This window comes from Macaca mulatta, chromosome 14 (genome assembly GCF_049350105.2).
Source record: "Macaca mulatta isolate MMU2019108-1 chromosome 14, T2T-MMU8v2.0, whole genome shotgun sequence".
Taxonomy (NCBI): domain Eukaryota; kingdom Metazoa; phylum Chordata; class Mammalia; order Primates; family Cercopithecidae; genus Macaca; species Macaca mulatta.
Genome location: NC_133419.1, coordinates 13,062,803 through 13,086,641, shown reverse-complemented (window position 1 = coordinate 13,086,641; position 23,839 = coordinate 13,062,803). Strand labels below are relative to the sequence as shown.

The 23,839-nt window shown below is 49.2% G+C and overlaps 1 protein-coding gene across 18 annotated transcripts in view; it reads left to right on the top strand.

The window, feature by feature from the left end:
• CD6 (CD6 molecule) overlaps positions 1 to 23,839 on the top strand; it is a 49,989-nt gene that overhangs the window by 16,404 nt on the left and 9,746 nt on the right. For 12 of the 18 annotated variants that reach the window (XM_077962767.1, XM_077962766.1, XM_077962765.1 and 9 more), the window contains 4 exons: positions 19,791 to 19,859; positions 20,785 to 21,135; positions 21,774 to 22,085; positions 22,810 to 23,112. In XM_077962767.1, the coding sequence (XP_077818893.1) occupies positions 19,791 to 19,859; positions 20,785 to 21,135; positions 21,774 to 22,085; positions 22,810 to 23,112 (1,035 nt within the window). Of the gene's footprint in view, positions 1 to 19,790; positions 19,860 to 20,784; positions 21,260 to 21,703; positions 22,086 to 22,809; positions 23,113 to 23,839 lie in introns of all 18 variants that reach the window. The other 6 variants (XM_077962760.1, XM_077962759.1, XM_077962758.1 and 3 more) reach the window with 3 other exon arrangements.

Sequence of the window (23,839 nt, the reverse complement as noted above, 5' to 3'; positions counted from 1 at the left end):
AGGAAGAGGTGGGTCACTGCCCTGCTTAATCTCTGCTCCTAGCCCACTCATCCTCTGGAGAGACGCAAGCTACATCTCTCAGGTCATTTGGCAAAGGCCTGGAAAGAGGTATCTTTCCATTGATTTCTTACCCCGAAGAACTCCTACTCATCCTCTAAAACCCTTCCCAATTGTCCCCTGTTCTTTGGAGTGAGTTATCCTAACTTTGTTTTTTTCAGAGTACTTTGTTCCAAGCCCGAGGATAGCACTTACAACAGCTCATAATCAACTAGGAGTGCATCTGTATCTTCTACCAGGGCATGGGGCCTGGCCCAGAGCCTAGCTGAGACAATGGAGTGAATGAGTGGCATCTCCCTGACTAAGGGTTAAGATAGATGGGAACTCGAAAGGACTTTGAGCCACCTCAGAAGCATCCTATACGACTTGTGGAGAGGAGTAGGGGACAGTCATCTGGGCTGATAGCTGAGAGTATGAGATCAGATGTAGAGAGACCGGAAGTCTCGCTCCACCTCTTAGTAACTGTGGCCTTAGGCAAGTCATTTCATGCTGCGGAGCCTCAGTTTTCTCATCCGGAAAACTGAGCCTTCACAGGCTCCTCATAGAGATGAATAAAAGAGTGTGTGCTGTTTACGTAAAGCTGGGGCACATGGTGGGCATTCAGATGTTACCTTCCTTCCAGGGAACCCATATTTTTTTCCTGAATTTGAATCCCTGAATCCAGTGGGACTCTGAGCCACATGAATCCATGTGGCCTTTGGCCACTGTCAGCCCCCAGCTATTAAGGACACAAGGTGGCCACGAAGCATCAGTCTGAACATCCCCGGTGCCTCCCCCAGCTTCTCTTTGAATCTGGATTTATTTAAAGAGAGGAGGTGAGTGGTAGGTGAGGAGGGGGCTGTTCTTAGGATATGGATGGGCACAGGACATGTGTCTGGTGAGCCTAGCCTGTCCCTGATGCCCCAAAGAGACTTTCTGGTCCCAGCCCAGCCCACACTCCCACCTGCTCGGGAGAGGCTGTGTTTCCTTCCAAGGATGGATGCTGATGATGTCTGATGGCTTCTGGATGTCTGATCTCAAGGGGGCTTTCTCTTCGGGGGCTTTAGGCCACCCTGGAAAGGTCTCAGCATCACTCCCTGGAGCGGGCAGGATTTTCACCCCTTGCCCACACACAAGCTTTATTCACCCTAAAACTGCTGCTGCTGCAGCTCTGGGAGACCTCGAACCAGGGCCCCTCCTGAGAGCCAGTGGGTGGGGGCAGGCCCCCTGGAAAATCGCTGAGAGCTCAGCAGTTTCAGCCTTCACTCCTCCTCCTCCCAGCCTGCAGAAACCTAGCCCAGCCTTTGCACAGAGGGCCATGCTCTGGGGAATTCTGTTCTTGAATTTCATACCTTGAGTGTCTAAGCCTGGCCTACCAGCTTCTGTCCCACCTCCAGGTGTTTGCTCGAGCTGTGCTCTCTCCCTAGAATGCCTTGTTAACTCTTTACACTTGTTGAGGGCGCCTGAAGAGTAGAAAGAGTGAATCTGGGGAACAAATTCAAATTTGGATTTGAATTCTGGCTCTGTCAATGTCAGGCTATGTGACCGTGGGCTAGGAACTTAATTTCTCTGAGCCTCTTTGTCTGTAAAATGGGTTTCATAATAGCACCTCCTCACAAGGTAGCCATGAGGCAACGTCTGCAAAGCACTCGGCACAGAGGAAGTCCTCAGGAAATGTGGATCTGCCTCAGTGAAATGCTCCTTGACCTTCAAGTCCTGGTCCAAAGGGCACCTCCCCTGCAGTACCTTCCTGGACTCACTTACCAGCCTCACAACTTGCAGAGCAGCCCTGTCCCTCCTCCAAGTTCCTCAAGCATGTCTCTTGCCTCTGCACCTACCTCAGAGGAACGGGATTTGAGTCAGCTCTTAACGCCTGACCGCCAGGCTGGACCACGGGCTCTATTATCTTTACTTTCCACAGCAGAGCCCAGCGTGGGCCTGGCCCTGGGCATGGCTCAAGAAATGCTGGGGGAGGTAAAGTGAGCTCTAGGGGCTTCCATTAATAATAAGAGTAACTAGAATTTGTTGAGCATTCACAGCACATGCTGAGGTGTTTATCAGAGCCCGGGAGACCCTCTTTCTGGGTTCAAATCCCTGCTCTGCCTCTTAGGGGCTCTGTTGTCCAAGAAAGTTCCTTGTCTCTTGAATCCTACATTTCCCCACCTGCACGGTGGTGATAACAACCGTGCCTACTTCTGAGCATTGTTAAGGAGATTCAAGAATTTAAAACTATAAAAATCCATGGCTTTCTTACTTAGAGAAGAGCACAAGAATCATTGGCAGGGTGCATTGATATGACTCGGACAATTTACAAAGGTTTTTCATATATGCTTTTATTTAAAAATTTTTCTGTTTTTATTTTTTATTTTACTAAAATTGTATTTAGTGAAAATAGTACAGAATTTAGAAAATACAAAAAAAAGGCCGGGCGAGGTGGCTCAAGTCTGTAATCCCAGCACTTTGGGAGGCCGAGACGGGCGGATCATGGGGTCAGGAGATCGAGACCATCCTGGCTAGTCTCTACTAAAAAATACAAAAAACTAGCTGGGCGAGGTGGCAGCGCCTGTAGTCCCAGCTACTCGGGAGGCTGAGGCAGGAGAATGGCATGAACCCAGGAGGCGGAGCTTGCAGTGAGCTGAGATCCGGCCACTGCACTCCAGGCTGGGCGACAGAGCGAGACTCCGTCTCAGGAAAAAAAAAAAAAAAAAAAAAAGAAAATACCAAAAAAAAAACTTTAAAAACTTACCAATAGCTACCTTCAAAGATAACTGTTGTTACTAGCCTCCAGTAGAATCTTCCAGACATTTTGTTAGAGAGGAATATTGCAAACACACAGAAATGCACTAGAATGGGGTTTGTTTATTTGTTTGTTTGTTTTTGAGATGGAGTCTCACTCTGTCACCCAGGCTGGAGTGCAGTTGTGCGATCTCAGCTTATTGCAACCTCCACCTTCTGGATTCAAGTGATTCTCCTGCCTCCTCCCAAGTAGCTGGGACTACAGGCACACACCACCACACCCGGCTAATTTTTGTATTTTCAGTAGAGATGGGGTTTCACCATGTTGGTCATGCTGGTCTTGAACTCTTGACCTCAAGTGATCCACTTGCCTCGGCCTTCCAAAGTGCTGGGATTACAGGCGTGAGCCGCTGCACCTGGCCTGAGAATGTTTTAATGAACCCAATGCATCCTCACCACCCCGATTTAGAAAATGTTTACACTTTTGCCATATTTGCTCAGATCTGTATTAATAAGAAAAAAAACTATACAGATACTGTTACTGTTGAAATAATTCTTTTTTTTTTTTTTTTTTTTTTTTTGAGACGGAGTCTCGCTCTGTCGCCCAGGCTGGAATTCTTATCCTTTCCTCCCTAGAACACACAGTCCAAAGTGTGGTGTGTGTACCCTTTTCTCTCACATTTTTATACTCCTATTACACAAAAAACGTCTCCATACACAATGGATGGTGTTGAGACATGTGCTATATTTTATATAAATTGTACCCTACTGGTCATATTGTTCTGCAACTTATTATACTTTTCTCATTGTTTTCAAAATCTAACCAAGTGGGTAGATATGCATCTAGTTCATTCCTTCATGGGAATAATCCAGCCTATGATACAATACAGTCTGTTTATTTCCAGCTGATGGACGGTTAGATTACTTCTACTTTTCTTCTGTTACAAACAGTTCTGCAGAAAATATCCCTGCACACATCTGCATGTGAATATTGTTGTCTGTGATTTATACAAAAGTGTGTAGCTTTCAGATCAAAGTATGAGCCTCCTGAAATCTATGACATATCATCAGCCACTTCTCCCTCCCTCCCTCCCTCCCTCCCTCCCTCCCTTCCTTCCTTCCTTCCTTCCTTCCTTCCTTCCTTCCTTCCTTCCTTCCTTCCTTCCTTCCTTCCTTCCTTCCTTTCTTTTTATTTGAGATGAAGTTTGCTCTTGTTGCCCAGGCTGGAGTGCAATGGCTCAATCTCGGCTCACTGCAACCTCTGCCTCCTGGGTTCAAGTGATTCTCCTGCTCAGCCTCTCAAGTAGCTGGGATTACAGGCATGTGCCACCACGCCTGGCTAATTGTTTTGTATTCTTTGTAGAGACAGGGTTTCTCCATGTTGGTCAGGCTGGTCTTGAACTCCCAATTTCAGGTGATGCGCCCGCCTCGGCCTCCGAAAGTGCTGGGATTACAGGCGTGAGCCCCGCATTTGGCCTCCTCAGCCATTTTTCTATACATTATATCTAGAAGGCTATGATCATCTGAATATGTTGTTTTTAATCTGTTTTTTCCATCTACGATGCATATATGCACACATATTCATCTTTCACATATTTGCAGCTATAGTCATTGATTCCACAGGATCTTGGGCATTTGCCGTGGGCCGGGTATTGGGGTTGTGTTTGGTAATCTTACCTTAGCCCTGTGAGGTTTTTGTTTTGTTTTGTTTTCGGTTTAGAGGTGGAATCTCACCCTGTTGCCCAGGCTGGAGTGCAGTGACGATCATAGCTCACTGCAACCTCGAACTCCTGGGCTAAATTGATCCTCCTGCCTCAGCCTCCTCAGTAGCTAGAACTACAAATATGTATCCGGCTTATTTATTTATTTATTTATTCATGTATATTCATATATATATATAGAGAGAGAGAGAGAGAAAGAGAGAGACAGAGTCTCACTCTGTCGCCAAGGAGTGCAGTGGCACGATCTTGGCTCACTGCAGCCTCAAACTCCTCGGCCCAAGTGATCCTCCAACCTCAGCCTCTCGAGTAGCTGGGACCACAGGTGTGCACCACCATGCCCAGCTAATTTTTTGCATTTTTGGTAGAGACGGGGTTTTGCCATGTTGCCCAAGCTGGTCTCGAATTCCTGTGCTCAAGCAATCCACCCACCTTGGCTTCCCAAAGTGCTGGGATTACAGCGTGAGTCACAGCACCCAGCCTCATTTTTTTATTTTTAAATTTGTTTTGTAGAGATAGGGTCTCTCTATGTTGTCCAGGCCGTCCTCAAACTCCTGGCCTCAAGCGATCCTCCTGCCTCAGCCACTGAAAGTGCTGGGATTACAAGCGTGAACCACTATGCCCAGCTTGTGAGGCTTTTTTAAATATATGTAACTGTGAGGTGAGGAAGGCAAGTTGGGCATATGGAGAGATTTGCCCAAGGTCACACTATAGTAAGGAAGAAGCTGGATTTCTAACCCAGGCATGTTTAATTTCAACCCAGTGTTCTTTCTGATGCCTATGATATGGTAGACGGTTTTTTCCCAACCAAGACCTACTGAATGGGAATTCTAAAAGAGGGACCTGAGGGCCAGGCACCGTGGCTCACACCTGTAATCCCAGCACTTTGGGAGGTCAAGGCGAGCAGACCACCTGAGGTCAGGAGTTCAACACCAGCCTGGCCAACATGGTGAAACCCCATCTCTACTAAAAATATAAAAATTAGCCGGGCATGGTGGCATGCACCTGTAATCCCAGCTATTAGGGGGACCGAGGCAGGAGAATCACTGGAACTTGGGAGTCAGAGGTTGCAGTGAACCAAGATCACTCCACTACACTCCAGCCTCGGCGACAGAGTGAAACTCCGTCTCCAAAAATAAAAAAATTTAAAAAAATTAAAATAAAAATAAATAAATAAATAAAAGAGGCACCTGGACATTCTTCTCCTCCTCTCAGTGGTCTAAAGTCTGGCGGGGGATCAAGAAGATGGGGCTGGTGACACGCCAGTGTTTCTGGCCTGCTGTGCTCTCTTGGAGCCAAATCCCTACTCTTATCACTTGGGATTTTATTGAGCTGCTTGCAACCCTCCATGAGACCTTCTCATTTTACCGCCTGGTAGCTGGAAAGAAGGCACGGTCTGGCACGGGAGCCTGAGTCAGCCTTGGAGCCAGGACCCCAGGAGCCTTTTCTTTTAGAGGAACTCCTGTTACCACAGCAACTATAGCCCACATCTCCTCTCTAGGAACATTGGGTATTTGCAGAGCTGGGGAAGGATACAGCCAAGTTGTGAGCCTGCAGCAGCTCTGATAAGGTTCACAAGAAAGGTGAGGAGTGAGGAGGAGAGAATGCAGCCTTCAGAGAACCAGAGTCACCCCCTTGCAGAAAAGAAGGCTAAGGAGCTGTCAGCATCATCTTTCTGCCTGGGATGGAATGTAGAATCAATAGCCAGCTGCCATCCCATAGCCACCAAGGACCAAATGAGGGAAAAAAGATAAAAGCCTCAGGTTGGAGGAAAATAACAACAGCTGCCATATACCGCGTCCTAAGCTTTTTACATAGATCACCCACCCATGCACTCTTCTTCAGTTCGCTTCATTTATCATGCCCAGTGCCAGGTTAAAGATGAAACCTAGCTGGGCTCAGTGGCTTTCCCTAGGTCACACAGCCAGTGATCAGCAGAGATGGGTTTAGATCACTGTTCTATCTGTCCCCAGAGTCCCTGTCTAAATCATGAAAGATGAATTTCCTGAGAATGGAGGCTGTTACACAGATGAATTGGTGCCGGGGATCTCCTGCTCCCCCGATCATCCTGCTCACACTCATCTCCCTCATATCATACCTGCCCCAGTTCCCAGCATACTCAACAAGTTCAGCAGATGTTCATGGAACTGAATGCAGGCCGGCAACAGACTCATTTCTCAGCTTTCAGGAGAAGGTGGCTCACGCCCTCTCACTTTCTTGGGAGAGAAGGAGGGGGAGTCCCAGCAATTGAACATACCTCAAAGCCTACTAAATCGTGTTGATCTTATCTTTAAGTTTTTTAGTTTTTTACAGAGGAGAGTAGGAAACGTTATCTTTTACTTCCCCTTGGATTTGGTGACAGAGAGGAGGGGAGATGAAACCTGGGCATGCATGGAAGATACCACGCAGGTGAACATCGTCTGTCCTGTGACATGGGGGCAAAAGAGAGTTAAAAATGCTGAATTTCTGGCCAGGTGCAGTGGCTCATGCCTGTAATCCCAGCACTTTGGGAGGCCGAGGAAGGTGAATTGCTTGAGCTCAGGAGTTTGCAACCAGCCTGGGCAACATGGTGAAACTCCATCTCTAGTAAAATATAAAAAATTAGCCAGGTATGGTGGCACAGACCTGTAGTCCCAGCTACTCAGGAGGCTGAGGCAAGAGAATTGCTTGAACCCAGGAGGCAGAGGTTGCAGTAAGCCGAGATCGTGCCACTGCAGTCCAGCCTGGGCAACAGAGTGAAACTCCGTCCCCCTCCCCTACCCACCTCCCCCCTCCCAAAAAAAGGCTGAATTTCTTTGACCTGAGTGACCGGCAGTCCTCTGGGGCTGGGGCTCTTTGAGCCTTTACTGCCATCTCTCTCTGTCTTGTTTTATTTGAGTCCCCAAGCCCTGCTTTGGTATAACCGGGGAGTGTGAAAACAAACCAAAATCCTGTAACATAACACCAAATAATACTCTCTTTCTCTTTCTCTCCCAAGAAAGTGAGAGCACATGAGCCATGTTCTCCTGAATGCTGAGAAATGAGTTTATTACTGATCGATGTTCCATTTCATTAACATTTGCCAAACTTGTTCCACGTGCTAAGAACTGGGACAGGTATTCGGGAGATAAGTGCACATGTAAAATACCAAAGCACCGAACTGTTGACTTTCCTCTGGGCGCCGGGGAGAGAAGTCACCCTAGCCTTCCTGGCCTCGGAGAGCCAAGTGGGTAGAAGCTGGTCTAGTCACTGCAGTCAATCACCTCTGCAGGCTAGGACAGCACTGTATGACTGAGCCCTCGACAGCTGCAGTTTCTTGACAAAGTAAACTCAGCCCAACCGGGCGTCACAGCCTCTCCAAGTCCCCTCAAAGGTTGAACACAGGTATCCCCTCCTAATTGAATTGTGTTACTTGCATGAGCCAGCACATGCGTCTTTTTTTTTTTTTTTTTTTTTTTTTTTTTTTTTGAGAGGGAGTCTTCCTCTGTCACCCAGGCTAGAATGCAGTGCTGCAATCTCGGCACAGTGCAACCTCCTCCTCCCAGGTTCAAGCGATTCTCCTACCTCAGCCTCCCGAGTAGCTGGGACTACAGGCATGCACCACTACACCCAGCTAATTTTTCTATTTTTAGTAGAGATTGGATTTCACCATCTTGGCGAGGCTGATCTCGAACTCCCGAACGCAACTAGTCCGCCCACCTCAGCCTCCCAAAGTGCTGAGATTACAGGCGTGAGCCACCACGCCCAGCCAGCATCTTTCTAATTTTAATGGAATTACAGGCATTCCTTTCTTTCTAGTTGTTTTGTTGATTGCTCACCATTAACAACACCAAGGGCATTTCTAAAAAGAAAGTAGTTACGACAGTTCCAGCACCCTCTCACTCAGAGCTTCCTCCCCTAAATTCACTGGCCCTCCTCTCCCAGTTGGCCTGTGCATCCTCAGGCGCTGCACAGTGCTGGAGCAAGCCCCATATGCGACAGCAAGTAGGGAAGGGGTGGGGGCAGTGCGAGGTGAGACTATTAAGTCTCATCTTTTCCCTGCTGTGGGGGCTGTGGGATGACACATGCCACCCAGGACCCCCTGCCCTGGAGAAGGAAGGTCTCCTGGTTGTTGCTTATCCTTGGAGTCTGGGGTCTTTTGGGAAATTAGTCCCGGGATCTTGGGTTCTGAGTTGTGTCACCGTTGCGGGGAAGGGTGGGTTATCGTTTCTAAGCTCAGTGTTGGTTGACCCTTGCAGAGGAGAAAGGAGTTTGGAAAGCCTCCGGGGTTGTCAAAACTTCCTGCCTCTTGCCCTTGGCATGATCACCAATGCAGAAATCAGGATGCTGGTTTCCAACCCCGGGGAGTGGCATGGTTAAGAATGTGGTCTCTGCAAGCAGACAGCCTGGGTTCAATTCCCAGCTTGGCCATTTTCTAGCTGTGTAATCTTAGGCTTACAAAACAAACAAACAAAAAAACGCTCTGTGCCTCAGTTTCCCCATCTCGTGATCTTACTTTGATAATTAAGTCATACTGAATGAATGTCAGCCATTACTGCTGAGCTGTGCCAGATTTGTGATGGGTGCTCGACGTGCCTTGGGGCCTCCCCTTTTCCTATCAGAGCAGAAAGCATCACAACGTCCTTCCCTTATCCCTCTGCACTCTGGACCCCAGATGCCCTAGATAGGTAGCTGTTCCCATCATTGTGGGTTGGGAGTAGAAAACTAGGAGTCCATCTGGCTGCTTCTCAAATGTCCCATACAAACCAGGAACACCAGTTCAGCTGCCCGGCCACTGGGCCAGGGGCAGGTGAGTGTTTCTGGACAGCTCCCTGAACCAGTCCTGTTCCACTTGAATACCTGGAGCCTGAACCAGGGCCTAAGGAGGCAGGCCAACCAGGGTTCATGTAGCATGTGTCATCACTGCTCAGGACACAAAGGCCAGTCTTCTTATATAAGACGAGTGGTGGTCTGCAGGTCAGCAGGATGCATGCCTCTCCCAAGGTTCGGGGACACTAGTGGCAAGGGCCTGGTGCCAGTCTTGCAGAGGGGCAGACCCTGCCCTGTTCTGGCAGTGCTCCAGAGCAGCAGCTGGGCTATCTGGGAGATCACTGCACTGCACTGGGAGCCTGACCTCCCCGTGGGCCTTGGGGATACTCTTCCCTTGGGCCTCAGATTTTGCAATAATTCTGCCAAAATACTTGCTGACAAAAAGCCTTCTGAGAGAAGCATTATTAACTCCAGTTTATGGATGAGAATCTAAGGCTCAGACTGGCAAAGTGACTGGCCGAAGGTCACTCTACTAATAAGGAACAGAGCTGGACTCCAGCCCAAGCCTTTGGATGCAAGGCCTGTGTACCTTCCCCCCATACAGCACGGTCTGATGCCAATATGTGAGCCACATTTATAATTTTAAATTTTTGGCCTGGCATGGTGGCTCATGCCTGTACTCCCAACACTTTGGGAGGCCAAGACAGGTGGATCACCTGAGGTCAGGAGTTCAAGACCAGCCTGGCCAACATGGTGAAACCCCATCTCTACTAAAAATATTTTAAAAGTAGCCAGGCGTGGTGGTGCATGCCTGTAGTCCCAGCTACTCAGGGGGCTGAGGCAAAAGAATCGCTTGAACCTGGGAAGCGGAGGTTGCAGTGAGCCCAAGATTGTACCACTGCCCTCCAGTCTTGGGTGATAGAGCGAGACTCTGTCTCAAAATAAATAAATAAATAAATAAATAAATAAAATAAAAATAATTAATAAATAAATTTTTAGCAGCTGCATTTTTTCAAAAAAGTAAAAAGAAACAGATGAAATTACTTTAATAATATATGTAATTTAACCGAATATATCCAAAATATCATTTCTACATGACATCAATTAAAAAATTATTAACGAGATACTTCACATTCTTTCTTCTTACTAAGCCTTTGAGACACAACCTGTACTTCACGCTTAAAGCGCGTCTCAATTTGGACACTCAAGTTTCATCAAAAATATTCAATCCGTATTTAGATTTCATACTAGCTACAATTGAAAAAGGAGAATCACGTATCTAACTTACTCCAGCTGTTTGAAAAAGTTTTCCAATGATTGGATTGATTATGCCTTTAAACTTCAATGGAAAACATTTTGTAAATTAAGTAGGAATGAATTGAATTAAACAAAATGAAAATTTGAGTTTCTTTTTTTTTTTTTTTTTGTGACGGAGTCTCACTCTGTTGCCCAGGCTGGAGTGCAGTGGCCGGATCTCGGCTCACTGCAAGCTCTGCCTCCCGGGTTTACATCATTCTCCTGCCTCAGCCTCCCGAGTAGCTGGGACTACAGGCGCCCGCTACATCGCCCGGCTAGTTTTTTTGAATTTTTTAGTAGAGACGGGGTTTCACCGTGTTAGCCAGGATGGTCTCGATCTCCTGACCTCGTGATCCGCCCGCCTGGGCCTCCCAAAGTGCTGGGATTACAGGCTTGAGCCACCGCGCCCGGCCGAAAATTTGAGTTTCTTATTGGCACGAGCCCTATTTCAAGTACTCAGCAGCCTCACGTGGCTGGTGGCTGTTGTATTGGACAGCCCAGCAACATACAATTCTCTCTCCCAGCTGGACTGAGTGATCTCTAAGCCTTTCCATTGTAGGCTCCTCTCCTGCGTTTATACAGATGAGTACTTCGTGTACTATGGACCCACTTCTGTGATGATGAATGGACTGTGTAGGACAGATTTCCCATTTATATTGACAGCATACTGAAAATAGCACGCTGTAGTGGTTAAAAGGGTGATTTCTAGAGCCAGACTGTCCAGGTTCAAATCTTGCTTTGATTGCTGACTGGCTGGGTAACCTTGGGTGATTTACTTAAGCTCTCTATGTCTCAGTTTTCTCGTGATGACACTGGGGTGATGATATTAGTAGTATGCACCTCATTAGGGTAGTTGTAAGGATTTGCTAGTTCATGTAATGCACACAGATAACAGCTATCACCTATGGGGCATACAGTAAGTGCTCAATAGATGTTGTCTTTCATTACATATCTTATCTCATTATAATCAAAGAATGTAAGGACTGGACGAGATCAAAATCTCATCAATCTGTCATTATGCAAGTGAGAAAATGGGGCCAGAAAGTGAAAGAACTCGTCCAAGGTCATGTAGCAAGTTAATGATAGAAGTTAACCCTCATCTCCTGATGTCCAGCCCAGTGACCCCCTGCACTGTGCTCCCAACAATGCTGACATTTTCTGAGAAAAAACACTGTGACCTGCCGGCCACATGAGCTCTTCATTTCTTCCCTGGGAATGAGTATGGCTTTGGCTGACATGGCCACACTGTCTGCCCAGGTGCTCTCTGCAGGCTCAGTGGAACAGGGTGACTGGGTAGTCAGTGTTAAAGCTCGTTGTATTCGTACTTCAAGCTAGCTCACATGTCCCCCCAGGAAAAAAGTTCTGTGTATTTATTTGGAGACCTTTAATTTTTATTTGATATAGAACATTTGAAAAAAGTAGAACACAAGGCAGAAAGAAAACAGGAAAACAGGCCAGGCGCAGTGGCTCACGCCTGTCATCCCAGCACTTTGGGAGGCCAAGGCGGGCAGACCACCTGAGGTCAGGAGTTCAAGACCAGCCTGGCCAACATGGTGAAACCCAGTCTCTACTAATATATATAAATTAGGCAGGCATGGTGGCACATGTCTGTAGTCCCAGCTACTTGGGAGGCTGAGGCAGGAGAATTGCTTGAACTCAGGAGGCAGAGGTTGCAGTGAGCTGAGATCGTACCACTGCACTCCAGCCTGGGTGACAGAGCAAGACAGAAAGAAAGGAAAGAAAGAGAAGGGAGGAGGGAAGGAAGGGAGGGAGGGAGGGAGGGAGGGAGGCAGGGACGGAGGAAGGGAAGGAAGGAAGGAAGGAAGGAAGGAAGGAAGGAAGGAAGGAAGGAAGGAAGGAAGGAAGGAAAACTTATTAATACCATGTGGGCATGTATTTTCTTTCCCTGTAGTAGAGATTAAATTTTATTTATTGATATTCTTTTAGCATTTTTCCAGGGCAAGGCACTGTGCAAGATGCCGGGTATATGGGGGTGATGCTTAGAATCTAGTGAGCCAATGGTTGTCAAACAGTTCATGACCAGGATAGCTATGTAATTAAATGTCACTGGGCCCACAAGAAAAAAAAATCTCAGAATACAGTGAGAGGACAGAATGGGGGATAGAACTCGGGCTCTCTCTGGGTCCTGGAAAACCTTCAGAAGCTTGAAACCTGGCTGGGGGTGAGGACGGGGACTGGAGGGGAGAGCACAGCCATATTTATAACACAACCCTGTATTCTGCTTCTGCTACTTAACATTGTGGCATAAACTTACCCCCGTATCATTAACTACTCTCTGTAAATTTTTTTTTTTTTTTTTTTTGGCAAGTATTTTTAATGTGCTATGTTTTTCTAACCAACTCCCCAATCACTTTTAGACAATCTGGTTGTCTCCAGTTTGGATTTTTTTTTTTGGTGGGTTTTTTTTTGTTTGTTTATTTTTATTATACTATCAGAAACAGCACAGGGTTGGGCACTCATGCCTGTAATTCCAGCACTTTGGGAGGCTGAGGTGGGCGGATCCCTTGAAGCCAGGCGTTCGAGATCAACCTGGCCAACATAGTGAAACCCCATCTCTACTAAAAATACAAAGAAAAAAAATTAGCCAGGCATGGTGGTGGGCGCCTGTAACCCCAGCTACTCAGTAGCTGAGGCATGAGAATCGCTTGAACCAGGAAGGTGGAGGTGGCAGTGAACCGAGATCGTGCCACTGCACTCCAGCCTAGGCGACAGAGCGAGAACAAGACTCTATCGCAAAAAAGAAAAACTAAAAACTAAAAACCAGCACATCACAGCATTCTGGGGCTCCAATGGATGGAAAAGGGAATCTAGAACCATCTAGTTCCAAAGCATGGACTTTAGTCTCCAGGTAGTGTGGTACTTGAGATAGTTTTCTTTAGGATAGGTCTCCAGATGTGGAATTACTGGATCGAAAGGGCCTGGTTTGCTGCTGTTGTTGAGGCTGTTGGCATCTGTGTTTGCAAACACTTTCTGCTTTTTTTTGTTTTTATTTTTTAAACTGTACTTCTAGCAGGTGACACATGCACCTGGCTACACTGCTTGTAGATTCCACCTCCGTGTTTCCATCGGCCCTTCCCACCCTGCCTCTGGTTCTGTACGGCATCTCTTCATCCATCATCCACTCAACTAGCATTCAGGATGCAACCGCGTTTTCCTCAGCACCTTTGACAAAGCCGGAGGACAGAGAATAACCTCAGCTGTAGCTGGTGTTGACCTGACACTGGTCACTGGGCATGGCCAGGGCGGCAGTCTGGGGAGTGAAAGTTTTCCCACCAGGCTTGCTCTGACACTGGGATGGCCAGCGGGAGGCTCAGCTTTCCCTCGATGTCTATGCCTCCTTTCTCCACAAGTCCCTCACCTCTCAGATGCCCGTGGGACATCTCAGGGGCCTGGGTGACACAACAGGAGTATCAGTGTCCCGTTTTCTCAGATTCCAGACAAGGCAGGTCTTTTGTGCTTTCATTCTTCCTGTGCTTACAGTCTCCTTCGCAGCCCGTTCCACCGGAGTCTTCTTCAGACTACCCCATCGGAGGTCCTGTCCCACTCGGGGGCATCTGCTTGGGGCTGGCCTGAAAAAGCCGCCTCCTTCCTGGGCTGGAGTCGGGGCTCCCAACCTTTTTTCTTCTCCTATTCTGAAACCAACCGCTCCCCTCCATCCCTTCCCTGTCTTGTTCCATCACTTTCCAGAATATGGGGCACAATTAGAGAAGACTTTCAGGGGCACACAGTATAACTTCAGGTGGTGAATGAAGTTAGCATTAAATAACACTGAATCACGTGGCAATAAAAGTTTAAATTATTATTATTTTTCCAATGTTCTGTCATTCCTTCTGATTCTATCAGATAGTCTGATGAGGATGTGGTGTTTTGCTTTTTTTTCTTTTTTGAGATGGAGTCTCGCTCTGTCACCCCAGCTGGAGTGCAGTAGTGGCTCGATCTCAGCTCATGGCTACCTCCGCCTCCCAGGTTCAAGCGATTCTCCTGCCTCAGCCTCCCGAGTAGCGGGGACTACAGTGCCCGCCCCATGCCTGGCTAACTTTTGCATTTTTAGTAGAGACAGGGTTTCACCATATTGGCCAGGCTGGTCTCAAACTCCTGACCTTGTGATCCACCCACCTCAGCCTCCTAAAGTGCTGGGATTACAGGTGTGAGCCACTGCACCCTGCTGACGATGTGTCTTTTAACATCTCTAACATGGCTTTGTTTTTAGTATGCTTAGTTTTACAATTACCTTCTATTTTAGGCAAGTCATATAAATAGTCCCTTTAGGTTTAATATCTTCTAATTTTTTTCAAATCAACATACACACCTAATTTTACATACATAGAATCATATCATACATGATTTTTAAACTACAGCCTTTTACCTTCATTGCTTGCTTTTCCTCCTGCAATCTTCCATGGCTGTGACTGTGTCCCAGGACCAGCTGCGTAATTTGCAGGGCCCGGTGCAAAATGGAGATGCAGGGTCTTTGGTTCAAGAAATTATGAGGAATTTCAAGATGGCAACAGCAGAGCATTCAAGCAAGGGCCAGGTCCTTCTAAGCACGAGGCCCTGCACACAGTCCACCAGCCCGTGGAGCTAGTCCTTCTCGGCCTCTTCCCCTGAAGCCCACCCTTTTAATTTTTCCATTTTGATCATCTGCTGTGTGTTCTCCCACACTTGTCTTCATGTTCCTGTAATCATACCAGTTCACAGAGGCGGTTTTTGGCCTTGTTTTACAAAAATTGTATCATATTATATTCTATTCTTTGCGTCTTGCTTTTCCTACTCGACACAGCTTAGAAATCCTGCCAACCCATCTGGGTCTATTTCATTCTTTATAAAGGCTGCATAAGATGCCACGCTGTAAATGGACCATAACTGATTCAATAATTTCCCCTGTAAATGGGCATTCACGCTGTTTCTAACTTTTTGCCATTCAAAAATCTGCAGTGGACTGGGTGCGGTGGCTCACACCTGCAATCCCAGCAGTTTGGGAGTCCAAGGCAGGCAGATCACTTGAGGTCAGGTGTTCAAGACCCAACCTGGCCAACATGGAGAAACCCCATCTGTGCCAAAAATACAAAAAAATTAGCAGGGTGTGGTGGTGGGAACCTGTAATCCCAGCAACTTGGGAGGCTGAGGCAGGAGAATTGCTTGAATCTGGGAGGTGGAGGTTGCAGTGAGCCGAGATCACACTGCTGCACTCCAGCCTGGGTGACAGAGCGAGACACTGTCTCAAAAAAAAAAAAAAAAAAAATCTGCAGTGAATATTTTTATGTTCAGGTGTCTTTAATGACGTAAAAAAGCAAATTCACAGGAAAGGGTAAAGGTTTGCTCTTACTCTGTTTTGTGTTGCTATAACAAAGTGCCACAAAATGAGTAATTTAAAACAAAAAGAAATTTGTTTCTCATAGTTCTGCAGGTTGGGAAGCCCAAGATTTAAGGGCCACATCTGATGAGGGCCTTCTCCCTGCATCATAACACAATGGAAGGCATCACATGGCCGGAGAGTGCACAAGAGACAGAGCGAGGGCTGAATTCACTTCTACAACAAAGCCACTTCTGCAATAACCAACACACCCCCATGATAACAGCATTAAGCCGTTCATGAAGGCAGAATCCTCATGACTAATCAGCTCTTTTCTTTTTTCTTTTTTTTTTTTTTTTTGAGACAGAGTCTAGCTCTGTTGGCCAGGCTGGACTGCAGTGGCATGGTCTCAGCTCACTGTAACCTCCGCCTCTCGGACTCAAGCAATTCTCCTGCCTCAGCTTCCTGAGTAGCTGGAATTACAGGCGTGTGCCACTACACCCGACTAATTTTTGTATTTGTAGTAGAGACGGGGTTTCACCATGTTGACCAGGCTGGTCTCGAACTCCTGACCTCAGGTAATCCGCCCACCTCAGCCTTGCAAAGTGCTGGGCTTACAGGCGTGAGCCACCACACCCAGCCCTAATCAACTGTTAAACATCCAACTTCTCAACACAGGTCATTGGGGGATAAAGTTTCCAGCACATGAACTTTGGGACACATTCAAACCATAGCAGGCTGCTTTTCAAATACATTTATTGTAGCAAAAAAGTGAACCAATTTAAAGAAAAGTGTGAGGCACAGGGCCAGGCAAAGGTGGTAACAACGGGCCGGGTGCGGTGGCTCATGCCTGTAATCCCAGCAATTTGGGAGGCTGAGGCGGGCAGATCGCTTGAGCTCAGAAATTCAAGACCAGCCTGGACAACATGGAGAAACCCCATCTCTACAAAAAAATATACAAATATTAGCTGACATCGTGGTGAGCGTCTGTAGTCCCAGCTACTCGGGAGACTGAGGCACGAGAATCGCTTGAACACAGGAGGCAGAGGTTGCAGTGAGTCGAGATTGCGCCGCTGCACTCCAGCCTGGGCGACAGAGCGAGACTCTGTCTCAAAACAAAAAAGGTGATCATGATGTCTGAGAAACGCTGATCTTGCATTCAGCCCTCTGTGAAATGAGGCCTGGATGGAAAGATGGTTCCAGGTAATTTCTGTTTTTCTTCCTGTAGTGCAGAAGTCAGAGAACAGAGAAGCCAGGTTCCCTTCCTGGGATAGGGGATGGGAGAATGCTTGTTGCAAAAATAAAGCCCTCAAGGTTATCTGCTTTCAACCAACTGCCTTGGAGCTGGCAGCTGCTGCTCACTCTTTCATTCGGTCAGTCAATCAACAAACACTGCCTTGGACACTGTGGGGGACACAGGGCTGACCTAGCCGTGGGCCCTGCACTCTAGGGTTTTCCCATCTAGGAGAACACATTTGTGTCTTTATGCATGAGAGAGTGGTTTTCCAGACCCAGAGAGAGAAATGATACAGAGTTGAGTTAAAGGCCCCCCACCCCAACACACATCACATTCACACACACAGTCTTAATCACATATGCACAGAGTCACTCACACACACTCACATGCACACACCTCACAGTCATACACACTGCAGCCATCGTTCAATCCCCCTCCCCCACCGCATGTCGTAACATTGAAAACTATGCTGGAGCACTGGGACCGTTGCTGTGGGAACCGAGATTCTGAAATCCCAACTTGTGGGCATCTGAATTCTCGCGCTGATTATTATAATACACCAGCCACGGAGTTTGTGCTCTGAATTTGGAGTCATTTCTCCTCCAGGAGGTCAGGCTGGGCAGATAGCCAGGGAGTTAGCGAGGACGGCAATTAGAGGGCTGATGACTTTCTGCCTGATGATGGAGAGGCCCACACGGTTTCCTGGAGAGGGCTGTCTGCCAGGGTGTATACACGCACACACACATGCTCAGGCTCAGGGGGCGTGTCCGTGGAATCTGCTCAGGTGAAACTCCAGGAATGTGTAGCGGTCATTCCAAGTCTTCAGCCTCTGTATCGGTCAGGCCAGGCTAGGCAAGGCTGTAGTAACAAGGACACCCCCAAATCTTCATGGTTTAACATGATCATGGTTTACTCCTTACTCACACAAAATTCAAGCCGGGTCAACATCCCCTTCCCTCTTGCAGTTCCTCGGCAACCCAGGGCCTCTAATATGCTTCAACAGGGAAGACATAAGTGCAAAAGTCTCACTACTTCTTCCCTGCTTTGGCTCAAAAGTGGGCACACGTCTTCTGTCTAGGCTTCAACCAGCCCACCCTTAAGTGCAAGAGAAACCAGGAAATGCAGAGGAGTTCATATGCAACCACAAAAGTCCCTGCCCCAGAGCCTCCCTTTGTGCTTTGCAAGCCCAAACATCCCAGCCCAGAGGGGAGGCAAGTCCTTGAAGACAGTTTAAATCCAGGCTCTGCAGCTTGCTCACCGGGTGGCCTCAGGCCATGCATCAGTCAGGGTCCCAGCAGGAACCAGGTGGCACACCTAGAATAGGAATTTAAAGGGGACTCATTTACAGAAGAACTATTTACCAAGGTAATGCAGTAAGTAGAATCTAAGAGCAACTTCTGGCCAAAGGAGACACAACCAAGGAGCGGTCAGTGAGTCCGAGTAGGAGACAGTCAAGGAGAGGTCACCTTGAATAAACAATGTCCTTCACATGAGGGACACAGCCTACCCGAGGGACCTCACAGGTGGGGCCAGAGGAATAAGTGTCACATCTTCACTCTCCTCACTTCTTCCTATCTCTGCTAAGGCTCCCCATTGGCTGAATCTGGCAGAAGCCATAAGGCCCAGGAAGACAGGGGTTAATTCAAACAGGTCGGCCTCCCAGGGCAGAATGGATAGTAGCTCTGGTGGAATAAATGGACCCTATCTGGCAGGGACAACTGATTTTTGCTTTTGGAGCCACCTTTTCCTAATCCGTAAAATAAGAATGCTAATACCTGCCTCATTGTGTTGTTGAAAGTAAATAGTATAGGCTGGATGCGGTGGCTCACACCTGTAATCCCAGCACTTTGGGAGGCTGAGGCAGGCAGATTACCTGAGGTCAGGAGTTCGAGACCAGCCTGACCCACATGGAGAAACCCCATCTCTACTAAAAATACAAAATTAGCCAGGCATGGTGGCCCATGGCTGTAATCCCAGCCACTTGGGAGGCTGAGGCAGGAGAATCGCTTGAACCTGGGAGGCAGAGGTTGTGGTGAGCCGAGATCGAGCCATTACACTCCAGCCTGGGTGACAAGAGCGAAACTCCGTCTCAAAAAAAAAAGAAAAGAAAGAAAGTAAATAGAATAATATATGCAAATACCTGTCCTTAGTGAATGTTAGTTTCTTAGTGTCTGAAAACACTTTGCAATCCAGTGGTTCCCAGTTCAGGATGTGCCAATTATTCTAAAGTCTGGTATGAAATTCTCAAACGAATTCTACAAACAAAATTTTTTTTTTCTAAATCACTCCCATTTTCAAGCTTTTTCTATATGTCAAGTATTTCATGGGCTGTCTCATTTCAGTCTCACAATATTTTCCTAAGTATCATTGTTGAAAAATTGGGACTGGCACAGAAAGATTAAGTCACTCATTCATGGTCATGAAGCCAGTTTGTGTGTCTGGCCCCAATGCCCACTGCCATTCCTACCTGTTCTACTCCGATTTCTGAAGATGTGTGTGCAATGAATAGATAAAGCGGAGGATCTTGAAACGCCAATGTTTGAGAATTTTCCCTACCCTGAAGGGAGGCAAATGCAAATGCTCCCAAAGTTGAGGACCATGTCTTTTCCAAAGGCCTCCTGTAGCCGCCACAGGCTCCAGGAAGTGCCCCCTGCTCATCAGGGTGCCTCTGTGGCCTCCAGGCCTGAGCTCACTCACCCACCACGCTCCTGCTGGTTCATTTCAGGTCATCTGTCTCCAGCCCCATCTGACCAGCTCAACGCCAGCAGTGCAGAGAGCGAGGTCTGGCAGCCAGGTGAGCAAACATTGTCTCTGGGGGTCCATGGTCAGCTTTCTGTAGGTGGTCCCCCATGGTAATAAAGAAGGGAAGGACATTTAGGATGCCAGGAGGCTCCCTGACTTCAGACAACACTTCTTCCTGACCCATCACCCGAAGTTCCGCTATCAATTCACTTTGAGATCGTAGAACTACCATTTTTTGAGAGGCCACTGATAAGTCACATACAGGTGGGCAGGTATGCCTGGAGCATTTTAAGGGGATTTGTGGAGAACAAGCTAGAGTTCTTGGTGGGGGTGGCAGGGTTCCACCAGATGGGTCCTTGATTTACTCCACAGACATTTATTAAGGACCTACTCTATGCAAAGCTGCATGCTGGCACTGGGGGTACAATCCTGGGCTAAAAGGGGCAGGTGGTTCCCAAAGAAGGGGTTCTGGGGAAGTGAGGACCACCATCAGCTGAAGCAGCCCATCATCAACCCCATGGCCAGCCCTTTGGCAATCCTCCAGGGTTCCCTGGTTACTGTGGCAGCCTCTAGGACAGTACCCTCAGAGGAGCAGAGGGGCCTCCAGGGGAAGCATGTACCCATTGGGCCAGGGCCCCTGAACTCACAACTCTGCCTTTCTTTCACAAACGGGTGCCCCTGGAGACAGGAGCAAGTGAGGAGGGTTTGTGGGGGCTGGATCCCTGGTTGTCTGTCACCCATCTTAACCTCTAGAGTCACTCCTGAGCCCCACCTTCGTCTGACTCTAAGGAGAATCACAGGGTCAGGCCTCAAGGGGGGATCAGGGATGAGCCGGCCCGGCTCCATTTTGCAGATTGGAAAGCTGAGACCCAGAGCCAAGCAGGGCGTTGTCAAAGGTCACGCAGAGTCAGTGGCAGAGCCTGGGCAACCGCCTGCCCCGGCCCACCGGTCTCAGCTCACTGGTCTGACACTTCCAGGGGAGCGGCTTCCGGTCCGTCTGACGAACGGGAGCAGCAGCTGCAGCGGGACGGTGGAGGTCCGGCTCAGGGCGTCCTGGGAGCCCGCGTGCTGGGCGCTCTGGGACAGCCGCGCCGCAGAGGCCGTGTGCCGAGCACTGGACTGCGGTGGGGCGGAGGCAGCCACCCTGCTCCCCCGGCCGACCCCCGAGCTGCCGCCCCCGCCGGCGGCCGGGAACACAAGCGCTGCCGCTAACGCCACTCTGGCCGGAGCACCCGCCCTCCTGTGCAGCGGCACCGAGTGGCAGCTCTGCGAGGTGGTGGAGCACGCGTGCCGCAGCGACGGGAGGCGGGCCCGCGTCATCTGTGCAGGTACGAGTGCACCCCCTACACAGGCCCCCACCTGCCCCACTCCCCAGGCCTTCAGCCACTGCCCCTGGCTCCAGCCCCTGGACCCAAGCCTCGCGCTCCAGACCTCCACCCTCACCGCCTACCAGTGAGGCGGAACCCGCAAACGCACTGGGTTCCCACACCGAAGGACGACGTCGAGTCACTTCCAGATCTGAGCATTTCCTCGGATCTGGCCCCCAGACTCCCCTACACTTGGTCCCTAGTCCCACTCCTGGATTCCCAAAGTTAACCCGGTCTCTAACCCTACTTACTGGGCCCGCCGCTTCCCTGTCCCCGCCCGCTCTGGGTCTCTATCTCCTCCCCTTTCCCCATATACATAAACATGCCAGGTTCACAGGATTCCCCTTAGCGCTGTGGCTCCCAGGATACCAAACCTGCCCTCCAGGCCCCGCCCACCAGGCCTCTGGTCCCTCCCACCAGCCTGCTGCTCTACCTACCCCATCTGCAGCCCTGGGGGGATTCCCAGTCTTGCCTACCCGGCTACAGCCTTCTTACTGGGTCCATAACATGCTCACAACTCTCCTGCCAGTCCAACCATCACCCCAACCCTCCCTTCCTTGCCGGGTGCCCCAGCGTCCACAACCCCCTCCCACCCCTAGAGAACCGCGCGCTGCGCCTGGTGGACGGTGGCGGCGCCTGCGCCGGCCGCGTGGAGATGCTGGAGCATGGCGAGTGGGGATCGGTGTGCGATGACACTTGGGACCTGGAGGACGCCCACGTGGTGTGCAGGCAACTGGGCTGCGGCTGGGCAGTCCAGGCCGTGCCCGGCTTGCACTTCACGCCCGGCCGTGGACCTATCCACCGGGACCAGGTGAACTGCTCCGGGGCCGAAGCTTACCTGTGGGACTGCCCGGGGCTGCCAGGACAGCACTACTGCGGCCACAAAGAGGACGCGGGCGTGGTGTGCTCAGGTCAGTGGGCGGAGTCACTGAAGCGCGGTCACCACTGACACTCACCATAGGCCTACTGGGCGCCAAGCCTGGAGTTAGTGCCGGAGAGGTGGTCCCTGTCCTTGAGAGGTCACAGTTCAGGAAGTGAGATGAGACTGAGACAAACGTAATTCAGGAGAGAAAGTGGTAAATGCCCCCAAGAAAGGCAGTCAGGTGGAGTCTAGAGGCAGCAGGCAATGTGGAGCTGGAGGCTAAGGCTGACCACCTCCTGAAAGAGATGACATTAAAAGTGAGACTCTTCCCGAGCGGGAGTTGGTCACCTGCATTCAAGCAGCAAGGAGAGACTGAAGGCAGGGAGGCCTCTGAGGAGGCTGTTGGTCTGTCCAGGTGAGGCCAGAAGGTTCTGGACCAGCCAGTGCCTCTCTTTGATATGCAGGAGATGGGGGAGGTGGGAGTGTTAAAATGTGGATTCTGATTCAGTAGGTCTGAGGCAGGGCTCCAGAGTCTGTTTCTGACAAGATCCCAGGCAATGCCGATGCTGCTGCTCCACAGACCACACTTATCACAGCAGGGCTGGCCAGAGCAGATGGGGCAGGTGACAGGGGGACACAGACACAGGAGGGAGAAGACACAAGATCTGGAGACCAAATGCCTTCATTGGTGCCTGCCCTGGTGGGTCTGGGCTGACGGGAATATCTGCCCAAAGGATCCTGACCGGACTCTGTCCCCTGCCCCTTTCCTGCAGAGCACCAGTCCTGGCGCCTGACCGGGGGCGCCGACGCCTGCGAGGGGCAGGTGGAGGTACACTTCCGAGGGGTCTGGAACACAGTGTGTGACAGCGAGTGGTACGCATCAGAGGCCAAGGTACTCTGCCAGTCCTTGGGCTGCGGAACCGTGATCGAGAGGCCCAAGGGGCTGCCCCACTCCTTGTCCGGCAGGATGTACTACTCATGCAACGGGGAGGAGCTCACCCTCTCCAACTGCTCCTGGCGGTTCAACAACTCCAACCTCTGCAGCCAGTCGCTGGCAGCCAGGGTCCTCTGCTCAGGTACCCCATCCCACTCTACCCCCCTGATATGAGCCAGAATACTACCTGAATCCATGTCCTAAAAACTTACAGCCCAAGGACCACAATAGGCACCAGATCGGCAATGGCACATACGGCATAAGAAGGACCGTTGTCCTTACGGTGCCCAGGCAGACAGTGCTAATTCATCGAGGCATTTTCAGATGCCCCACTCAGCCCCAGAATGATGAATCGTATATGAAGACATTATATGCTAAGCAACGGTTCCTCTTAACTGGGATTGACTCAAGAGTTGAAACCAATTTGCCATCCCAGGCCTGGTGATGATAGTAAAAATAATATTAGCAGGCCCTAGTAAAAATATCGATGACAGCTTCTGGAACCCTGATCATATGCTAGGCATTGTTGAGCACTAAGTAGCTCTTATTTCAGCTAAGCCTCATACGCACTCTATGGTTTGGGTTCTACCATATTTCACCAAATCTAAGATGGCATTGTTTATAAGTCGCACCATTATTATTTTATGTATTGTAAAGAAGAACAAACGCTGCCAAAATAAACCACCAAACGTAATGATTGAGGCTATGATCCCAGTTTCAGACGTGTTAAAGTTTGAAAAAATGTGAGTGTTAGATAGATCTGAAGAAACATGATATTTGCGTTCTTACGGCATTCAGACACCTGGTTACAAATTCCAGCTTTGCCATTTACTGGCAAGGAGGCTTCCAACAGTCCCTTAACCTACAAG